Source organism: Seriola dumerili, unplaced genomic scaffold, assembly GCF_002260705.1.
Source record: "Seriola dumerili isolate Sdu_G_001 unplaced genomic scaffold, Sdu_1.0 BDQW01000073.1, whole genome shotgun sequence".
In the NCBI taxonomy this organism is placed as follows: domain Eukaryota; kingdom Metazoa; phylum Chordata; class Actinopteri; order Carangiformes; family Carangidae; genus Seriola; species Seriola dumerili.
Genome location: NW_019174328.1, coordinates 6619959 through 6639147, shown reverse-complemented (window position 1 = coordinate 6639147; position 19189 = coordinate 6619959). Strand labels below are relative to the sequence as shown.

The 19189-nt window shown below is 41.2% G+C and overlaps 1 protein-coding gene across 5 annotated transcripts in view; it reads right to left on the bottom strand.

Annotated features, from left to right (window-relative positions):
- The window catches only part of ablim1 (actin binding LIM protein 1), a 39312-nt gene that overhangs the window by 7945 nt on the left and 12178 nt on the right, over positions 1-19189 (bottom strand). For 4 of the 5 annotated variants that reach the window (XM_022743667.1, XM_022743669.1, XM_022743664.1 and 1 more), the window contains exons 2-13: positions 12361-12498; positions 9049-9232; positions 8219-8328; positions 6216-6342; positions 5998-6091; positions 3915-4002; positions 2662-2726; positions 1499-1576; positions 1137-1295; positions 815-859; positions 524-559; positions 265-394 (exon numbers count right to left, since the gene is read on the bottom strand). In XM_022743667.1, coding sequence (XP_022599388.1) covers positions 265-394; positions 524-559; positions 815-859; positions 1137-1295; positions 1499-1576; positions 2662-2726; positions 3915-4002; positions 5998-6091; positions 6216-6342; positions 8219-8328; positions 9049-9232; positions 12361-12498 — 1254 coding nt within the window. Of the gene's footprint in view, positions 1-264; positions 395-523; positions 560-814; positions 860-1136; positions 1296-1498; positions 1577-2661; positions 2727-3914; positions 4003-5845; positions 5938-5997; positions 6092-6215; positions 6343-8218; positions 8329-9048; positions 9233-12360; positions 12499-19189 lie in introns of those variants that run through there. The other variant, XM_022743668.1, reaches the window with a different exon arrangement.

Here is a 19189-nt window from a genome sequence, read left to right as displayed (position 1 = left end):
AAAGAAAATCAATAGCATAACCAACCAAAGTCAATTTTGGTGAAGTTCCCCTTGAAAGTGGTAAACAGATCAGAGGGAAAGAAGTGAGAACCTGAAAATGGAGGGTCAGTGAACTCATCCACAGTGTTTGAACAACTGTCATCTATCTGACCAGTAAAGATCTCATCGATACACCTGATAAAAACCCTAAATAGCTGATTTTATCACAGACAATGTAACAATACACATGTACACACACAGAAAATGGTCATTTTAAGTACGCACCTGGCCTGTGAAAATGCTGTGGTGACCGTGACAAGGTGGGGGTGTAACCGTGGCGATTATAAACTGGTGATCCTATGGAGCCCTGACTTGTGGATCTTTGGAGGATGCGTTCCCTCCTGTCATAAGAGCCCTGACACACACACACACACACACACACACACACACAAAGGTTATTACACAAATCACTGGAAGAATGTATTATATACAGCATTTACTTTGCATACAGGGGAGAGTGAAATTGACAAAATGATATGCTCACCTCACTGGGTGGGGTTGGTGACATGTTTCTTGAGGACTAGAGAAGAATCAAACAAGTCTTAATTAAAGCTTTGTCAGTTTATCTAAATAACATTGGCCTGCTCCATCAAGGAAAAACAGCTAAGACAACCAGATGTAAATATCATAGTATAATTGTGTTAACAGCCTATTAAAAACACAACTCCGTCCCAGGACTGAGAATGGCTGATCCTTTTTATATGACACACGCCTCTGTTCTTTCCTTTCAATTTAGGGTTGTTTATCATCATCAGCATACAATGACGTATCTTACCTTGTCATCGGGCAAGGGGGAACGCTCCCTCCGAGCAGTGTGGAGCTGTAAGGGACAAAGAAGTTTAGTGCTACATAAAACCTTTTATTAAGGCACGAAAAATATCACACAACCAGCGACAACTCTTTTGAGTTCCTTAATCTTTTTTCATTCCTTGCTTTTTCAAGAGGAAAAGTTGTACCAGAGGAAAACTTATCCCACGGCAAAACAGAAGATCATTTTAAGAATATTTCTCTCAATGTACAGAACTGTATGTGCACAGTAAGACAGACAGTAAGACAGTGTGCATGCAGGAAAAGAAGCATGCGGTCTGTGTGTTTACCTCTCCCACACTCTCTCGTCTCTCCTCTCTCTCATCCAGGGAGGTGGTGTACATAGGTTCATAGGTAATAAGATCAGGGCGCTCAATGTCATAAATGGCTTTGACTTTTGGAATAGCAGCTAGGTCTCTGTAATCAAGGATCTCATTGTCTACTTTTGCCTAGGGAGACAAATAAAGACAAACATGTACACAAGGAAAAGAGTAAAGGGAGATTACTACTGTAATACTGTACTATTAGTGAACAATGAGCAACAGTCAAACTATTGTTATTATTAAAAAAAAAGGCAAGGTCATTTCTGACTGGAGAGACAGAACAACTGACTGACAACTTTTTATACATCCAGGTCTGTGACATATCTTACATAGATCGTGTGACCCGGTGAGCCAGGTATGCTTGAACCAGGTCTGGAACAAATACTCTCGGACGACGACCTCGTAGGCTGTGAGAAGAAAACACACAAGCGGCTATTAGTCGCAACGACGTCTGTCAGGCTGTCAGTCTCCCATGATCCACAGCCCCCTGCCATCTCCATATAACCCACGATTATTACCCAAAACACATTACACCGTTTGGCCTTTATACTATATGAGTGATGAGAGAGAGCTGCAACCCCTATATTTATGTTTCATGACTTACATGAAGTACCTCTGAAATAGTAATATGTCATTTCATGATTGCTTCATTCATTTGCAAATTTGCAAAGTGAATGAGTGCTTTAGCGCTGTGATTTTATGTTCTTAAGAACCTCATGCCTGTTTATGGGAAATGAATCGTTTGGATGGCAGCAGCAGGTCTGAATGTGGTGTAATTAAACAAGCTTTTCGCCTAATGGGTAAATGGGGATTTTTGAAAGGGTAAATTAGTCATCTGTGATATTGTGTCTGCTCCTCCAAATGTGTGCGCATCTTTGTCTCATGCACCTTTGATATGAGCGTAGTTTAAGGTGTTAATAGACAAGGGTGAATGGCTCTGTATGACACACACACAGAGGGCACTGCAGGCTGTCTCCAGCAGATGGCAGCATACAGTGCATCGTGTCCTATGTACAGTATATGGTGGAACACAGGATGATGCCATCTCATAGCCAATAGCGAATACAGTACCTGCCTTTCTGTTTTTTGGAGGAATAAGAGGGACGGAGGCAATAGCTGTGGAGGAAGGGAGAGGGGGGTTCACAGGACATCACACAGGGGTTGTGCCTCTCCAGCCTGACTCACAGTTCACACATACATCAAAGCGAACATGTCCACATGTAAATATGCACACGAACAAGTATTTATACACACACACATGCAAGGCACACACTCACGCAATACCGCCTGAATAGGCAAATTACTTAAACCACACTAGGTTAGGGTTTAACAGTTCAGCAAGGGAGTGGTAACAGCCCATGCAGAATCCCATGTTCCATATTCTGAATTTCTGTCTTTTTCGATAAAACACTGTCATGAGACATGAACAGAAAGGTGCTTTCAGTCGAGACAAAGTGAAGGACAATGGAGTCAGTGACACCCTAATTCCTACCCGCTCCCTGTGTCTCTCCTCTGTTCTGGTAGTGTTCTTGCAGCCAGGATGCCAAACTGTTGATCCTGAGTAGGAAGACAGAGAGTGAAAATATTACTTATGTTACTTATGGAAATAAAGTATAGTCACATTATTGCAATATATGATTTACTTGCACATATGACTAAATGTGGTCCAGAACTTATGAGACTCCTTGCTTTTTTTTAATAAAAGTTTGTTCCCATTCTGGATGACAAAGTAAAGGGCAAATTAAGTGTTGCTTAATGCATATCTGGTATACAGGCACACAGGAAAAATTATATTATGAAAAAGACAGTTCAGATTCCCTACACACTGTCAGCACTAACCGTACTGACCTTGATGAGATTGGTGATAATACTCACAATTAGAAACAACAACACATTTATATTCTAGCCACAGACTGTAGCAACCAATAAAAAACAGCTTTGACTATTACACCATCAATAATTGATAGAAAATGGATCAACTATTGACATTATTTGTGATTTGAGTCTGTGTCTGCAGTACAAACATTTCATATTGTTGAGTTTATGCCTGCTGATCTATGACTGAATTTCAATAATATAGTGCTGACAGTGAGCAGGAATTCAACCTATCTTTGGCAAATTAAAAGAAAAATATACATTTTCACTATGAAAGTGACACAAATCACATACTATGGCCTTTGCAGTCACCAAATCTCAACCTAATTGAACACCTATAAGAGATAATAAGAGATACTGGAGAGCTCTCTAAATATCATTATGAAAACACCACATGAGAGAAGATCTTTTGGATTAACGGTGTTGATCTCTTATGTGGAGTTTTAGAGACTTATAGAGGGAGGATTAAAGCTCCTCTGTTGGCTTGTCATGGCCAAGCACTCCACTAAGACACTCAGCTTTTCTTCACTGCACTTCACTTTAATTGCCAATTTGAATTTAAAAGCCAACTTGTTTTTAGTACAGCATGGAAAAATGCACAACACAGTGTCACCAGCATAACATATATTCACAGATATAACACACAATCACACAATGAATAATCATTTTCTTTACCAATCTATATATACAGTATATACAGTATATATTAGCATGCTTGTTGTACTAATAAGAGTTAAACATCCCATTTAATCCCATTGCCAATGGATTTCAAACTCAACTTTTACTCAACCTACACAGGAGCTTCAATTTCAGTTATAACATGAAAATAACCAAAAGGGAAGTAACGAAAATATAGGTCATGTAGCTCACCTTGCAGATACATCTCTTCTCCTTCTGTGAACATCTGATTGCACCTGCTGCATCTCGCACAGCTGGGGTGGTAGTGCTTATCTCCTGCCTGGAAAACACAGCGAACAAAGCAGTCTTGACATCACAGGAAAATGAAGATCAATGAAGTCTGCAGTGAAGTGAGTGAAGCAGTGCTGTGACTTCCTGAAAATAAAGCCAGTGTTCTACCTACTCTCAGCCACATTTGTTTCCTCGAACAGCCCGACTGTGTTAGTGCAAGGGAGTGTTTCATCAGACCATGTGCACTGGTAACTGTTCTCCGTTCTTTCAAGAACAACTGTTGATGAAACAGTGGCACTGGGCAGCTGTGAGTCAATATGTTCCCCTGAAAATGTTGTACAGGATCCTGAAAACAGCCTGTTCCTCAGTAGCTGATGAGCTTAAGTGATGATCCATGACAGTATATTACAATGACAAGTAATTTAATCTTACTGTACAAAAATGGTAAGATTGTTCATATCGACTATGACCACCATGACACCTGCCAGTTTGACACAGTCAACCTGCTTTCAAATATCTGAGTGTTCCTCTTTGTGATAACCTGCATAATGCAATGCAATAAAATGATCTCACAGCTACAGTGGCTCAGTCTCCATCCACACTGATGTGGTACTTTACATGCAGAGTGCTCCATTATAAAGCTTGTGTGACTTTGACCGGGAGCGATAAATAACCAAATGAAATTTCGCCTGCTGTATAACAACCCTCAGTAACATTTCAACAGGCAAGTGGCCACTCAGAGATATGGAACCACTGACTAATATTTGCATTTTATATTTTACTGTATCAAAAACATCTACAGAGTGGCTATAGCAAGAGCTTCCTTCATAGCACCTCCTACCTAATACTTTCCTAATGTACACTGTAAAACTGAATTTCCCTCTCAGGGATAATAAAGGTACTTATGCTATATGTGTAGGTTGACATTAAATATGCTGCCTATTTCTCTCTGTCTTTAATAGCTACATTAATGCATTAATGAGCAATTCACATTGCACTCCCAGAGTAGCAGACAATATGCAAACCTGCCAATGTCTACACAGTATTTGACCTGGGTCTTGGGTCAGTGATTAGACTATCAGACAGACTGGTGTGGCTTTGGTCCCACTGATCCATTGGCAGGAGCTCAGGGGTGTGATGCTGAGGCCTTTTCCTATTGTCATAAAGGCCTGCCTTAGTGGTGGATTAATGTAAGCCTGGTTGGCTGGCTAGCATTGACATTTTCATACCATTAAATGACACATAACTCAGTGTCTGATTGGATCACTGTCTGCAGAACAGACAGGCTAGCACTTCACTAGAGACTAGTGAAATGAGACCGAGTGAAGGACAGAAGTGCTGGTAACATTTTTACATAAACCCAACCCAGACAATGTTAATAAAGTTTAACAAGAGTTTCATAACAGCTGCGTAACACACAGTATTAATGAATAATGATCACTTCCTAAATGTCTGATCACATTAGGTGTTTTATGTAATAGTTATATAATTTGTGGCAGAGCAAGCTTGTTTGAGTGTGTGCAAGCATGTGTATTTAGGCAGAGTTGGAGAGACCTAAAAATCTGCTACGAATTAATCTTTTAGTTGAATACAGTCATGTCAAAAGTCGATTTGGCTTGTTGCTGAAGAGATTACACTGGAGATTATCAAACTGTATTTCACAATTTCACTCCAATGCAACATCCTCTGTCTCTACGGGGAGCAGAATGCAGATGTTGCAGCTGAGCACCAGAATTTGTTAACTGTGAACTTACTTCAATATCTAAATCCACATAACACAAAACTTTACTTGAGGTATATGTTGCAAATCCATCTCCTCTAATTGTTGAATAAACATAATGACTCAAGATCAAGTGAAAGTATTTGTTCCCTTAGAACTCTTTCAAACTTACCTTAGACAGGATTCATACAAAATCCAGGTGCAATATTAATAGTCAGTTTACAGAAGAATATTCAGCTGCACAGAGAGACATCTGCCTGTACTAGCTAGGGAGCCAGTCAGATGGCAACAGTTGTGTGTGTGTTGGTTGGGTGTGTGTCTTACCTCAAGCACCTTCCCTGTAATGAACTGATGACACGCCTCACACTGAACTCCAAAATGGATCTGGTAGTCCTTCTCACAGTAGGGGGCACCATCCCTGGGAGGGAAGACACAAACTTAAGTGCTACGGCCTTGATAGTGAAATATCCTAGTATGTGAACTTCATGCAAGCCTGAATTTGAACATGTAGCCTGTGACTACAGCATATGTGCGCTGCTTACTTGCTGATGTACTCGCCGGTAAGCACTTTGTTGCAGGCCTTACACTTGAAGCAGCCCAGATGCCACTGTCTGTCCAATGCTAGAAGAGCCTGTCCGTTCTTAATGTCTCGACCACATCCTGCGCAATCTGTGAAAAGCAAAAGTGTCATGGTTTAAAAACACATAAAGGTAAGTATTCTTGCAACAAAAACTACATGAAAATACAGTGAAAGTGAGCAAGGAAATACCCGTAGACTGAATTAATGCTTACTTGAAGGTTCAGGTCATGAAAAAACAACGCCTTTAATGGGCTCACATTAATAACCAGGGGATGAATTATTGCATGCCAAGAGTAAGACATCTTGTCAGATCTAACCCAAGACACTAGGTGGTGATAGAGGGTAACCGGCAATGTTCTGACAGCTGCCTCTTTCTATCATCCACATTTCTCTTACCATGGCTCTAAAAGCTCCATCCATATCCAAGTAGGATACAGAGGCTCTAAAAGTGTAAGAGGTTGGATTCTAAATGAACAATCTTCTTGTCATCTCTTCTTTAATGAATAGAGGATGAAAGCAACACTGAGCCCACTGCAACCACAGGGGACGATAACTATGTAAGGCATAACGAGGCTGCGATGATGACGTGAGGAGAATCAGCATGCCTTATTTATAGGTGACCTTGTCTAAAAGCTCTTCAAATGCCAACAGAGAGACCAGTGGAGGTGAGAGAGAGGGGGAGAGAGGGAGAGAGGGAGAGAGGGAGAGGGAGAAAGAACAGGAAGAGAAAGAGAGAAAAGAAGAAGAGGGAGGACGACAGGAGTTGGAAGAGCAGGGGTTTGAGGGCTTCACGTTCCCTCTTCCAGAGGCAAGGAAATGCATGGCCATGCATTATTTAGCAAGATCTGTCTTGGTGTTATTCATAAAGGAACATGGCTGGCCGAACACAGCTGCATTTACAGAGAAGAAGTGAAGAAAGGTGGAGGAACTCCCTGATGGATACCTCTCCAGCATTCAGTCTTCAAGCATAACTGGGTTGCAGGAGAGCTCCTCAAAAACAATTTTCTGCTATACTGTACTATTATGTGAAACTGTTGCGGAGCACCAGCTACAAACCCTTACACACACTTACTTAATTGATATTTCCCTCCTTTATTTCCTCTTAAAGAAACAGTTTGACATTTTGAGAAATATTATTTGTAATCTTTCTGAGAATTAGAGAAGATTGATACCACTTTCATATCTGTATATTCAAAATTAAGCTATATTCAGCTGCTAGTTAGCTTAGCGGCTGCAGGAAACAGGAGAAAATAGCTACCTAGCCTGGCTCAGCTCAGAGTTACCAAGATCTGCCTACCAGCACCTCCAAATCTCAATAACATTTTGTATTTTGTTTGTTTACACTGTTCAAACACCAAGGTGTAAAAGCAACAAGTTGGGATTTTGCTAAGCTAATCAGTTGCTATCACACATGCAGACTTGAGAGTATCAATCTTTTCAGCTAACTCTTGAAAAGAAAGCAGAAAATGAAATATCCCAGCTATCTTGTGCAACATTTCATACACATTACCCCAAAATTCAAACACTACAAAAATTTTAAGCAAAGCTTTATGGGTTTGAACAATGTTTGTCTAAGGGGTAGTAGTGAGGTTCACCATTCCATATATTTTACTATAGTTTTTTATGTCTTGAACAGATCTGAACATTTTGGTTGGTGTTTAGTTAGGTTTATGCTAATACTGAGCGGGCAAGATGATTGATGTGAAAATTATTCTTCACAGCACAAATATCACAGCAGAAATGACTGGTCAACAGTTACATTAAATGTCACACATGAATCACACATGAAAGCTTAATTTTCTAGACTTTTTGTTTTTGTAAAACTTTCGTGATTTCAGTTACAGTAATACACTTTCAATTCTACTGCAAACATCTGTGTGGAAGCCAAAATAGCATCATGTCAAAGTAAATGACTTCATGTGCAGTCCCCTGTATGCATGTGTTTATTAGTCTATGGCTACTTACTGCTGGAGCCCAGGATGTCCTTTGGTCCTGGAGACATGGGCTCGACACAGTACTGGCACAGACAGTCCTTCCCGTTAAAGGTCACCCTGTCCCCTGCAGGGAACGGTCGTCTGCAAGCGGGATGACATCAACAATTGGTCAACAAGACATGAACTATGGCCCTGTGGCAAGTGCAAGGGTTTATTAGCTGTGGCTTGCAGGTTGTCTGATGGTGCTAAAGATGACAGGGCCTGATGATGTGCACGTGTGTTAATGCTGTCCATATGAGGAGGCCATTTAGTTTTTACGACACAGATGTGACATACAGCATGGTACTATATACTCCTGCTGGTATTCCCGCCATCTTTGACTTCAACTTTTGTTTGTCTCATTTTACATCACTTTACATGTTTCTGAGCTAAAATTGAATTATCACTGTATTGGAAAGTCATACACAAATGCAAAAAAGTAAGATGTAATTAGATCTAGTGATTTTGATCAGAATAAATAAATGTAATGGAAAACAATGTGGAAAATTGTGGTAAATTTTGGCCACAGATATGTTATTATTACAAATTCAATCAGGAAGACTGAGATATTATCATGCCATGTTTCCCTTCAAATGCTCCAATTATGTTATTATTGACCTTTTGTCTTCTTTACATGGGCACATCCCTAGGCCTGCACTTTCTCCAAACCAACAGACAAATTTACTGCTTGTTGGAGCTCATTGCAAACAATGTCTGTTTTGCAATGTAATTACACTTTTTCTGAAATTCACAATAGTTACGTCAGTTTGATCTGTGGTTTATCAGCTAATAATAGTGGCATGAAAAGACTGGATGTCTTACTTGCAGATGGTGCAGACGAAGCAGGCAGGGTGGTAGGTCTTGCCCAGGGCAGTGACCACTTCACCCTCCACAAAATCCCCACAGCCATTGCAGCGGGTGCCGTGCATGCGTTGGTAGTCCAGCGTGCACAGATACTCTCCATTCTTCATGAAGAAGCCCCCCTGGGCAAGGTCACATCCACACACTGTACCGGGCACACACACATATTGGCACTCTGCAAGTCAGGTCATACAGTGCTCTGCCCATGTAACACATAAAGCATCCAACCATCAAGCCACCCAGCTTCTCCATGCATCAATGGCTTTGTTAAGACTTGCTTGTCTGTGTAATCCTGAGAGGCTCACTGAATGCATGAAATGGATGCTGACTAAAAAATCTGTGAATGATACATTTTAACAGCTCTGTGTGTTACGATGTGAAGCATAACAAAATCTTTTCATCAGCAGTGCTCACAGTTACAATAAAAATCTTGAAGCTTCTCCCACTGACAGAACTTTATGAATTGAGGGCTTGAGTCAATTAATCAGCATCACTATAGCAAGGTCGTTTCATTGTCAGCATGGAGGTAGACTGTTCAATGCAATAACAATTCTACAATTGTCCAGCCCAGGAAATAGCCTTAATCTGTTTCTGAAGATAACCGGCTCTAAATACTCCATACTACATTGTCAGTCTATAACAAGCTTCCTTCCATTCAAATATAACCTTGTCATCTAGGCAAACATGAAAGGCTGACAAAGGCAGAAATATAAATGAGGGAACAATTGAGAGAGTGGAATATTTCAATGTTGGTGTGACACTGTTCGGGTTTGGTTTTACTATTAATCATATGAAAGATTGACAATACTGCAGGAAAATGTTGAATGTACAATCCAACAGTGGCTCTGTGATATCAACCAGAGACCTTCAGAATGGTTAAAGATTTCTGAATTTTCATTTTTTGGTTGGTCCGTCATGAAACACAAGTTTTTAACTTGCATGATTTGACCATCCCCTGTGTGTTAGCCATCTTCAAGTAGGATTTCATTGTGTCTGCTTTTCAGCAGTCAGTCATAAAATTTTAATAGGTTCACATCACGTGTATAATAAGGCTGTGGTGCTGTAGTGAGGCTGTACTCAGGCATAGCGGCACTTTGAGCTAAATGCTAACATCAGCATGCTAAAATCTGACAATATGCTAAGCTGCTAAGCATGCTAATGTTTAGCAGGTCTAATGTTTACCCTGTTTATAATCTTAGTTTAGCATGTTAGCATGCATGAACATTTGCTAATTAGCACTAAACACCAAGTACAGCTGAGGTTGATGACAATGTCATTATAAAAGGGAAAAGTCAGGGGATCACCAAAGTCATTAGGATTCATCTTCTGGGGACCATGAATGTCTATACAAAATGTGATGGCAGTCCATCCAATAGCTGTTCAGTCTGGACCAAAGTGGTTGACTGATACCAACACATAAACCTAAATAAATCTTGTTTCAACATGTCTTGTGTAATTATATCATATTCCAGAAACGTCAAGTCATTCCCTCCAAAGATTTCATCAAAGGAACATGAGTCATTGCACTAGCAAAAAAAACTGAAAATATTAGTAATAGTCTTTGCTTCCTTTTGATTTTTCTGATCACATGTGCTATGCAGTCCACCACCTTCCAGCACCTCAGAGTGAGCCTGGGAATTTAATAGCCTTTCGAAAACACCACATCTAAGAGGGAAAATATTTTGATGTTGAGATAACAGCACCTAATCATTCTTATGCAATGAGCCACAATAAATCCTGGGGATGAATGGGAGTGTGTGAGGGAAAGAATCCGATTTAATTGCATTAGGGCTCAGGGATGATGAGATTAGCTTGTAAGCTAACTGAGCTGAGAGAAAACCAGCAGTGGAGATCTAGTGACCTTTGACTCTGATGTCCAACCACCTCAGCTTTTCAACAGATGCATGCCATTACATAAAATGCCTTTTTGGAAATTGAATAGGGTGAACTAATGAAACTGAAATGAAAATGAATTTATGGAAACTGAAAGGTTTCACTTTCATGCATTTCATGGAATGAGATCAACACAAAAAAATAGCTATTTGGGATTTGCCTACCAAGGGATAGTATCTGTTAATAGCCTCTGAGTGTCTGAGTGTAAGCTCAGTTAACCTGGCATGACCACAACTCTCACAGGTTGGATAATTGACAAAGGCACACATAAATTTAGAGCAGGGACTAGGACAGTGTGTCTTTTGGCTATTAAAGCTGTCTTCTTGTCTTCTTTGGCAACTGCTAACTCACACACACACACGCATACATTGTCACATACGATTTTATCACCAGCGACTCTCTAAAGGCATGCATATCCACTTGTAAAGAATGGAATTAGGTACTAATCTTAGTGTTTGTTTGTGTTATTCTGGGCCCTTGGTGAACTAAGATAACTCTATAACAGTGCTCCAGTCACAGATTAACTACGAGGGCTTCAGTGGGGCAGGTTCAGCCTACAAGAGTGGGACTGCATGGTCAGATGTGGGCGGCTCCATTGTAATCATGCCAGAATGCCAGAAATCCATCAGTAATAAGGCTAAATGCAGAAGGATTTGTACTGTCGCTTGTCAAAGCAGTCTGGATGGTACTTTATTTGAAGTCTGAGGTCTGGGAAGTGAACATGAGTTCTGCCACCATGTATCCCCCTCATTAGAGGAAGATGGAAAGGACGTTGTGGCCTTTAGGGGCTTGTACAGTTCCTATCCAGCTGGGTGATTGGGATGCTTTTTGGGACAATCATGGAAAAAGAATTTATTCACTTATACTTTTGTCTTTTTATTTTAAGACACATCAGTCCCTCTATACTTGTCCCTCTGTAGTTGACTATCATACTTCACCAGTACACACATCATAGAGGAGAATCATATGTTGTTCATTAGACAGCATGTACTGAATGGACGGAAGCAAATGTCCTACTATTGTGACAGTATCAAATTAGCAATGAATTTTAAAACTTCACACATTAGCTGCCAATTTTCACGCAACTCCCACATTCTCCTTCTTCTATTCAGAAAAAAATACTGTCTAAACTGTCTGATGGCTCATTTTTAAATTGTAAACATGTTTACTTATTTACAAAAGACCGGTCTTTTTCATCATAATATTAGGGTGATCAAGTAGAGTGTAAGACTGAGCTAATTCACAAGTAGTAAATACAAGAAAAACCCATTCAACACCAGATATTTCATTACATAAAAAGCCCAATTACCAATGGCAAATAGTATCTTTACTGAAATGGTTTCATTATTTTCTTCATTAATTAGCTGTGTAACACCGTACCTTTACAGGTGAAGCACTTGAGGTGGAAGTGCTTGTTCTGTACCCGCAGCACCTCACCCTTACATGGCTCCCCACACTTGTAACACTGAATCAGGGGCTTCTCTGAGGGGTGGTGGTGTGTGTCCTGCGCATGAGCCACTGCAAGAGAGGAGATATTAGCATTACTATTGAATTGTAATGTTGATGAGTCATCGTGGTCTCTGGATGTGGTAGTCTCTGCATTATTTGTGACATTGCTGTTTTTTTTAAGTTTAAGTTTATCTGAGGACACATTCTGCACAAGGACCTGAATCTGCAGCATCACACAAACACCACAGATAAAGACCAACTGCTGTGAGGCTGTCAGGGTAAAAAAAAAAAAAAAAAAAACAGAATAACATTAAGAAGGACAGCACAACTTGGGGTTCACGTCCCAGATAGGCTCTCTAGGGAGCAATAACCTAAATATAGTCTGCCTTGATCAGTGGCGGATGGAGAGTCAAAATGCTGAGGGGAGCAGGGCTTGGTAAATGGCACGCTAAAAGGGTATTGACGAAATCTCTTTCACTACTGAGTTTACTGTACTTTCATCCTCAAAGGAAAATATCAATTTAATTTATGGGCCATTTCCTGTCTATACCTCGCGTATGTTCCCAGTAATTATCTAACTATCCCACTGTGTCTTCTTTTTTTTTACCATCTTTAAAAAGTAAGTTTTAATGACAAACACAGCTTGAGTTTAACCTCTATCATATGCTATCAAAGACATTGAATAAAATAATCGAAACACAGTGTTAATTTGAGCTACATGCTACCGTCATGTTAATGTTTATCAGGTGTATTGTTTATGTTAACAGTCCTTGATAGGTATGTTATTAGTGGTCAAAAACTGCATTGGACAAATGAAAAATTTGACCGGATCACTGCTATGTGAAAAGTCAGGGGCTCACCAAAGTGATTACAATTCATCCTGAGTAGAGTTTCTGAACTAAATTTCATGGCCAGTCCGCCCAGTATTTGCCGAGACATTCAACGCAGGCTGCAAATGTCAACCTCATGTTGGCGCTGGGGAAAAAGTCAAGGGGATCACCAAAGTCAGCAGGATCCGTGGTCTGGGAACCGTGAACATGTCACAGGTTTTGGGCCAATCCATGAAACTACTCTGGTTTTGCTAGCATGTATAGCTCTTAATCTGAGTAAAGCTTTAGACATCACGTTCTTAATGAGAGTATTTTGACAACCATCATAATTACACAGGACAGAGAAGCTATTATCAACTTGCTTAATCCATACAAGCAGTATCAAGTACTATGTTTAGATCCATGTCAGTCTGTGGCCCTCCTCAGTAAAAAGTTAGGGTTAGACAGAGACATAGACAGACATGAATCCAGCACTAGTGTATGGGGCGTAAACACTGCTGCAGTGCCGCACTGCACACAGCTTATCAGCTATTGAAGGGAGCAGCAGATTATTTCACATTCAGGAGCTTTAACTAGCAAAGCAGCCTCTCTCTTTCATCCTCTCATTTCCTCTTTCCGTCTCTTTTTCAAACAAAGATACACACACAGACACAAACATGCACACACACACACACACTAAGAATATACATGAAAGGATCTTTGCTCTTTCTGCTCTGCAATGAATCATTAGTCGGCAAGGCTAAAATAAGACACCACCAAAGGCACAGAAATAGCATGATGACCAATCGATGGCCTAGCAAAGAGAGACATTACTCTGGATTATTGATGACTTGGCCTAGCATCCCACTTCTAGAGTCGCAGTGGCTGTCTGATATTGAGAGAGATTTTGCAGCAAAATCAAATCAGAAAGAAAGCCCAGTCTTCAAAACATTGTTTTTTTTTAATGAGACACTTCAGCACTCTTTGATTCATCCTCTAGGGGCAGTCTGGAATGTCCTATGCCAGTTCTTGTGGATACAATTCAGAGAGCATCAGTCTATTCATAATTTGGATTGGAGGAACAGATAGAGGGCTGAAATGGTGAAAATCAGTGGAAGAAGAAGACAGTGTGGCAGGAGGGAGGCTGGAAAGAATGTGGGTACAAGGGGCAGGGGGGCGTGGGTGGGGTGGGAGGATCTGTCTCCCTGGTATCTCTAATGTGATCACACTCAGCAGGACAATGAGTCATCTATGGGTGAACCAGACTACTGTGACAGTGAACTGAATCTCAGCACCTCTGTGTGTGACATTGCACCTCCATAAAAAAACAGAGGCCATCTGTGTAACTGCACATTGCAAAAATATCCAGCCTAACAAGTTACTGAAGCCTTGTGCACACAATGGAGCAACTTAAAGGATAATTCACAACAATTTAGGTCTTATTTACATAGTTTTGGCCATTGTTTCTATTGGTTAGGATAACACCACACTCATTAAAGCATTTGCTCAGATCTGAGAACACAGACATTACTATACAACGTGTGACAGGGCAAGAAATAAGCAGTCAGAAGTTTGTCTATCCTCTGAGTACACTGCCATTATTACTGTTATTATTACTGATGGTAATGATGGCCAAAACTACAAAATGAGACCAAAGTTGTAATAAACTGATAAATCCTTTAAAGGTACCATATAGTATAAAGGTAGATGTCCATGTGTTGTTTGATTATAAAGCAGGTCTAGGTTCTATATTAATACTGTAAAAGTATCAAAGCGCCCACAGAGAAATGCACACAGCCTGTATTCAGACACTGAGCCTTAACAGCCCAGCTGTCAGGACTTCTGTAACTTTGTGATGTCATAACAAAGCAGTCACCTCAGCCATGCCCCAAGACCATCCTACCTGGACCCCACCATCCAACCATGCAATACTTATTTTCTCTGAGTGTTTACCTGAAATCTGCTATATTTTTAATTGATCACTCAGAAAACCAATATGTTCTTATGGCTATCAACACTCTTAACACTGAAAGTGTAAAATATGAGATCTTTAACACGAAGGATAGTTCAACTTGTTTCCAACATAGTGTAGTTTCACTATTATTTTAGTAAACAAAATACCACCAGGCATGTTCTCCCCGTGCTTGTGTGGGTTCTCTCCGGGTACTCCGGCTTCCTCCCACAATCCAAAGACATGCAAATGGGGACTAGGCTGATTGGTTACTCCAAATTGAGCATAGGTATGAATGTGAGAGTGAATGGTTGTTTCTCTCTGTGTGCCCTGCGATGGACTGGCGACCTGTCCAGGGTGTACCCCGCCTCTCACCTGAAAGGATGCTGGGATAGGCTCCAGCCCCCCCGCGACCCTACTAGAGGATAAGCGGTAGAAAAATGAATGAAAATACCACCACCTTTATATATTTTTGAAGTAATGGAAAGAAATTTACATATTTTTAACATGCAACACGCTGTAAACACAACACTGACATATTTTCACTTCATGGAGTTGATATAATAAAGCCAAGATTTTGCTTATTCCTACTCCTAAATCCAATATTCACTCTCCTGTTAGCTGCTCTGGTCTCCATCAACTCCTGAGGGACAGATCTAATTCTTTGTGGGTTTGTCACTATGAGAGAAATCTTTCACATTACACAGTCATTTTATCCAACATCAATATAAGAGCAGCTTTAAAGTATATATTTTTCATTGCTGTGATGCCAATAATCTCCCTTTGAGCCTGTTTCTTTGCTGACTTACTATCTTTAACATTTCATTGAGTGTTGTGCTGTCAGTAGGGACAACCCAGAATGGAAAAGTCAACACTGCTAACGTCATAACAGTTTGACAAAAATCCAAGACAGATGTTTGAATTCCATGCACAGAGGATCTAAAAAAATGGGGTTTGGATGGGAATCTGTGAGCACTGTGTGTTTTTCCAGCTTAACCCTGCCTCTTCCACTGTAAAGCTCTGTGTTTGCCTCAGCAGCGGCTGCATGGGAGGGGAGTGAGACTGTGGCAAAATCAAGCCAGGAGGGCAACTCTTCTCATACATTAAAAAAAAAAACACATAAAAGGGGATGTTAAATTTGTTGAAATGATTTAGAGTGAACCATTTATAGGATTTGTTTGGATATAAAATCCATCAGTGAGATCTCTTTCAAATGTTTAGCAGGCTGCCACACTTATCACTGTGTGTCTACAAAAGCATGACTTCAAGCAGTTTTACTTCAGTAACATGGATTTGAAATAAATCCATTAGTGGGTCTTTAAGGGTTCTTGTGATAACAGCAAAATGGCGCTTGATTTGCCAGGATATATACTGTATATATTATGTAACTCTATAAATACATAAGCATGCGGTACACGAAGCAACCTCAGCACAGAGCAACTTACTGTGAAATATACAGTAGCACAATTTTTCCGACTGGTGCTCACATTCCTCATTCTGGGCTGGTGTTGGCTGTGCTGACAGAGTGATCTGTCCTGCCTCATCACCAGGGGATAAAGTGACTGATATGAGCCTAAACACACAATGAATACACACACACACACACACACACGCACACATGCACACAAAACCATGGCGCAGAGGGAACAATAACCAGCAGAGCATCCCAAAGCCAGGCACAGAGGAAAGGGGGGTGCTCTCTCCACCCCTACATCCCACCCAAGCCCCCCACCCCCACACCCATTTAAGCAGAGCCTAGCTGCGTTGGCAATAATAAAGGCTGCAGATGATACTCTGGAGGGAAGTGAAGAAGGCCATCTTGAATCCCCTGAGGACAGATTTTCCCGTAACACGTGCCCTGGCCTCGCTAGTAAATAACAATAAGAGTGGGGCTATTGATAGAGAGTGCAGGATTTGCTAAGGAAGATTCAGACTTTGTTGACTTCATTTCCTACCATAAACCCAGAGGAATGTATAACCATAGTAGCAGTTTGGAAATGCAGTGGGAGAGGGGGGAATTCAATTAAACAATAGATGAAAGATGAAAAGGCCTAATAAAATATTCAGTCGCTCACTGCCTTTGTTACCGTAAGATTCACAGACACAAGAGTTTCCAGTACAGACAGACAGCAGACCCAAAGGAGTGTGTGTGCATGCTTGTGTGTGTGTGTGTGTGTGTGTGTGTGTGTGTCTGTACAGTATGCATGCACGTGCTCAAGTGTGTGTGACAAAGATGAGGGCAGATGAAGAGAGAGGTAAAAGCAGTCATCTCCACTTCTGGCGTCTATGCCAATACTTTTGGCTCCAGATGTGTCTGCTTCATTGGCAACAAAGCACACAAACAGACACACACACACACACACACACACACACACACACACACACACACACACACACACACATACTTTTTACTATATACTTATATATACTTATATCCATCCCAGTCAGTTTGGAATATCAAAGGGCACAAAATATGCCCACCATGAAATCCCAAAGCCTGATCTGACGAGAGTGTGTGTGTGTGTGTGTGTGTGTGTGTGTGTGTGTGTGTGTGTGCTTGTGCATGCATTTGGGGGGAGGGCATTTTGGAGCTCTTTATCACCCAGACATAACAAGGAGCTCTTAACCCTCCCCTCCATGAATATGTATGGCTGTATTCACCGCCTCCCCAACCCTGTGCCCCACTACCAGTGTCCCAGACAAAGCACTTCAAACGCGGGCACAAATTGCGGGGGGAGAACTCTATTGGCCTCCACCAGGCCCCCCAACCTTGAATAACTAATCCTCAGGGACCTGGGTTTGGAATAATGATCTGCTCTGAATGGTTGAACACCACAGTGCGGAGCGTTTGTTGCTGGGCAGGTACACAAGAATAATAATGCGCTGATAAACAGAGAGAGAGAGAGACTTCCAGTCCCAGCCACTTATCTGAGAGGAGACAATGGTGGCTTCATGAACTGCAGAAGTCATTGTGTTTGCAGAAGTGGAGCTGATGAAGGCCTTGGCTCTTTGCCTCTGAATGGCAGCCCGTTACGGCCCCACACTCCTGCGCCGTGTTTCCTGTGATAATCAAACCGATTGATGCCAGACAGGGAGGATGTTTGTTGATGTATGGCTACAGTCTGTATTTCTTTCATGTGATTCTCATGTCTCCTATGTTGTTTTAGCCTGCATATTTTAGGTCAGTGACTGTCTCTCCCCCGGCCGACCACTTATCTCATCTGTATATTCTGGTCCTCTGTGCCAGCTGTACAAACAGTGTGTGTCTATGAGGGTGTGTGTTGCATTGATGTCTGTGAAAGGGTTTAGCTCCTCTTTCAGGGGGTAGACACTGGCAAGCTTCAAAGATGAGGCACCACTGCAGTTTGTCTGCAGCACTCTGCGAAATCACGTTAGGCAGCTACAGAGGCACATGACACTGGACTTTCATGTCAAAAGAAAATGTTCAGATTTTGAATGCAGAGAGAGTGCAGGGAGTTGGTGTTTCTGTGCACGAGGCAGCCGACGTACATGTGAAGACGATGATCTAATTTCACAGAGTGCAGTCAGCAGGGCTTCTTACGCAATTTAATGCAGACAACGTGAGAAAGAGAAAGTGCACAAATAAATCAGCGGGATGTAGAAATGTGCAACAAATCTCAGAATCATGTGTAAATCAAGGTAAAAAAAAAAAGATCAGACTGCCCTGGGTACACATGGCCCCAATAAATGACAAACTACTTCAAGGGTATTCTTGGCTTTGAAAATAGGACAACCGCCTGCACGCGCTCAAAACGCTAACACTGCAATCCCTTGATTATGATTCATCATTCTGAGCGTACTATTTGGTCAGCTTTGCTGATGGTACAGAGCCCACCTGGCTGGCCACCTGACAGGTTGCAAGATGAGATCCCTGGAGGATACATCAAGAAATCTTAGGTTGCAAAAGCAAATTCCCATAGCTTTCTGTTTAGAGGAACGAAAAAGTAGAGGCCTCCAAATGTGAACAACAAACCCAGAC